The sequence below is a fragment of the Cyprinodon variegatus genome, unplaced genomic scaffold (assembly GCF_000732505.1).
Source record: "Cyprinodon variegatus isolate N-32 unplaced genomic scaffold, C_variegatus-1.0 Scaffold310, whole genome shotgun sequence".
NCBI lineage: Eukaryota > Metazoa > Chordata > Actinopteri > Cyprinodontiformes > Cyprinodontidae > Cyprinodon > Cyprinodon variegatus.
The window spans coordinates 664,195-667,555 of record NW_015150763.1 but is presented as its reverse complement, the minus strand read 5'-3'; the positions used below and the strand labels follow the sequence as shown (position 1 = coordinate 667,555).

At 40.4% G+C, this 3,361-nt stretch overlaps 1 protein-coding gene across 1 annotated transcript in view; it reads left to right on the top strand.

Moving 5' to 3' along the window:
- The window catches only part of LOC107090780 (stromal membrane-associated protein 1-like), a 14,382-nt gene extending 11,704 nt beyond the window's left edge, over window positions 1–2,678 (top strand). The window contains exons 9-10 of the mRNA XM_015384352.1: window positions 1,493–1,830; window positions 2,264–2,678. Coding sequence (XP_015239838.1) covers window positions 1,493–1,830; window positions 2,264–2,398 — 473 coding nt within the window. The 3' untranslated portion in view covers window positions 2,399–2,678. The remainder of the gene's footprint in view (window positions 1–1,492; window positions 1,831–2,263) is intronic.
- The last annotated feature ends 683 nt before the right edge of the window (window positions 2,679–3,361 follow it).

Genomic DNA, 3,361 nt, shown 5'->3' with positions numbered 1-3,361 from the left:
ATTGTCCAAACCTTTACCTCTTAGCCCTGCTCAGTCCATCATCATCATCATCAAAAATACAAAGAGTAAGGCACAACTATAAGCCCACCAATGCAAGACTGTCCATTTAAACTTACAGGCTGAGCAAGGAGAGCACTGATCAGAGATGCAAATGTTCCAAGTTGCCCATGGTGTCTCTGGACCAACTGCAGAGATCCACAGCTCAGATAGGTGTATCTGTTCACCGGACAAATGTTAGCTTTGCACCACATAAATGTGGTCTTTATGGAAGAGCGGTAAGAAGAATGCTATCATTAAAAGAAAACCATTAACTTCCCTCTGGTAGGAGGCTGCGGTCCATCAGGACCAAAACCTCGCGCCACAAGAACAGTTTCTTCCCATCCGCTACCAGCCTTATCAACAAGACCCTGTGACACTGCCTCTCTCCCTCTCCTGTTCAGGGAAGAAGCTACACCAATGTAGCTTTTCCAGATCTCCTGCTTTACATTATCCCACACTCAACTGTGTATATAGTATATAGCTATGTACATTATATTGCATATTATTTTATGTTTTATATTGTATAAAGCTATAGATTCTGTATTCTGTATATGTATCTACTTTATCTGCACCATCAACACCTAGTCAAATTCCATGTAAGTGCAAACCTACTTGGCAATAACAACTTAACCAATGTCAAATATGATGGTAGCAGCATCATGTTTTGAGGATGCTTCTCTCCAGGAGGAACAGCAAAGATGGTTAGAGTTGACGAGAAGATGGATGAAGCCAAATATATGGAGATTTGGAAGAAAACCTTTTGGAGTCTGCAAAGATTTGAGACTGGGGCAGAGGTTCAACTTCCAGCAGGACAACCTCCCTAAATATAAAGCCAAGGCTACAGTGGAATGGTTTAAAACAAAACATTTTCTTTTGCTGGAATGGCCCAGTCATAGTCTTGACCTAAAGTTATACGAGAATCTGTAAAGTACTGTTCACAAAGGCTCTCCATCTAATCTTACTGAACTTTGAACAATGTCCTATTTAGTTTTTAATTTGTTAGATATAAATTACCTATTTTTCTTTCTTCCTCACAATTCTACAGCATTTTGTCTTAATCCGTCTTATAAGATTCCAACATGAATACAAGTTAAAGTTTTTAATTGGACAAAATGTGAAACAATTGAAAGATTAACTTTGAAACAGGAGAGAAATGTCAATAACGGTACAGTACAGATAAGGAACATCTTTAAAATGTTGCTATTTACCGGTAGCTTGTTACTTAAAAACAGAAAAGAAAAAAGACCCAAATCCTTTGAATTTCCACTTTGGAATAGCTTATAATTCAAATCTAAGAAAGTCATAAATTCGTTGTGTAGTGGCAGCTGTTTCGTGTAATTTTTGTTTGTAAACCTTTTTATCCTGAGGAGTATTATGAGGAGGCTTACTTTGTTTTTATTTTATTTGTTGTAATTACTCTAAACTTTCTTATCTGTTTTCCTCTCCTTGTCAGCCGGCATGTTCATGGGTCCTTCTCAGATGCAGTTTCCCGTCCAGCCCGCCCAGGGCTATCAGGGCTTTCCAGGCATGGCTACAGCTGTACCACCCACCACTGTCATGGGCGCAATGATGGCCCAGAGCGGAGCGACCATGATGGGGCCCAATCCCGCCATGATGGTGGGGATGACGATGCCAAACGGCTTCATGGGAAATGCTCCCACTGCTGGAATGATGGGGATGGCCCCCAGAATGATGGGACCGCAGGGTGCTGCGATGCCTGCAGGCATGATGCCCGCTCAGGGCATGTATGCTATCCAGCCGGGACAGCAAGCTCAGTGGAACATGGGTCAGGTATGGACACTGTTTTCCTGTAATATTGGATTAAAACTGAGAACAACGTTTGATCTAAAATGCAAATTGTTGGTGTTTTGTGTTGTGTTCAAGTGCTTTGGTTCTATTGGCTTAAATTAATCTCCCACATTCCCACAGTGCCCCACAATAACCACTAGATGGCAGCAGTCTTAAAGTTTTAGGAATTAGGCTTAAGCCTGTGTTGAGCTCATAAATCTATTGTTTAGCTGACTGTTTTTCAACACTAACAAGATATTTGATTATCTTATGTTGTAGAAAGGAAGCATCAAGATGCCTATCTCTGTATGCCATTTTTATTCACAAAAAGTGGTGGCACAAAGTAGTCCAGCAGCAGATTACTGCACATTACTCTGTGTGTGTGTCTGAGGCTCTGAGTTTATACGTTTGGGGTTTCTCTCTGTGTCCTCCTCAGGTGAACCAGCAGATGTCAGGGATGACCCTGAATGGTGCCGGAGGCCAGATGGCCTTCGGTCAGCCTCCACAAGCCATGGGCGGTTGGACAGCCGCCGGATCTGGTCAGACTCTGAGCACACAGCTATGGAAGTGAGCCCACAGGGGAGGAGGGGGGTCAGAGGTTGGGCGAAGTAGTTGAGGTTTCAGAAAGTGCAAAAGATAATTTGTGCTTTTCTGGACCTTACTATGAACTGATACCCCTATCCATCAAGGACCAGCCTTCAGAACATGACAATTGTCTCTCTCTCTTTTTTTTCTTTCTCCCTTTCTGTCTCTCTTTCTCTCTATTGTGTGAGTGAATTGGGAGTAATACAGGATTACAGTTTGGCAGTTTCTGCCTCCTAACTTTTATTTTCCTTTTTTGGAAAAAAAAACAAAATATAAGGAAAAAGTCCCAACATCGACATATCAGTAAAGCTGCAGGACCAGTTACATTAGCTTTTATTGTATCTCTATATCGATATCAGATTATAGAACATTTAAATAATTAGTATTTAAAGGGAGGAGATGTGACCTACGAGTCAGCCAGTGCAGCTTCCCGATGTACAGCGCTGTATAACCTTCTTTTAAAGTACTTGTGGTTCCCCTATGAAATTAAACTGGTAAAACTTCTGATTGCACTTGTTTTCTGTCACTGAATTTTTGTTCTTAACCAATAAAAATAAATTTAAATTAGTTGGTTGATATTCAGAGATAGCAAATAATGACATAAAACCTGTATGTTTTGGTTCAAATTATAATTTTCCTATTTTGTAGAATCGATCTCATGCCATTGGACGGTTAGAAGCACCGAGGCAACAGGAAAATGAACAGTTCTTTTGTTTTGTCTCTCCTAATTTATTTCCAACTAACTGCTCTGTAAAATCTAGACATCCTCAGGACAAGTTTGGATTGTCCACAATGATTTAAACTAAAGAATAACTATAGAAGATGTAACTTATTGGCTCAATGGGCTCATACATAACTGCTTGAACTAACACACATATACTGCATTGTCTAAACAAACTAAATTATCTGTTCTGACGCAGGTAAACTTGTCTCAAACCTGTCTCATCCT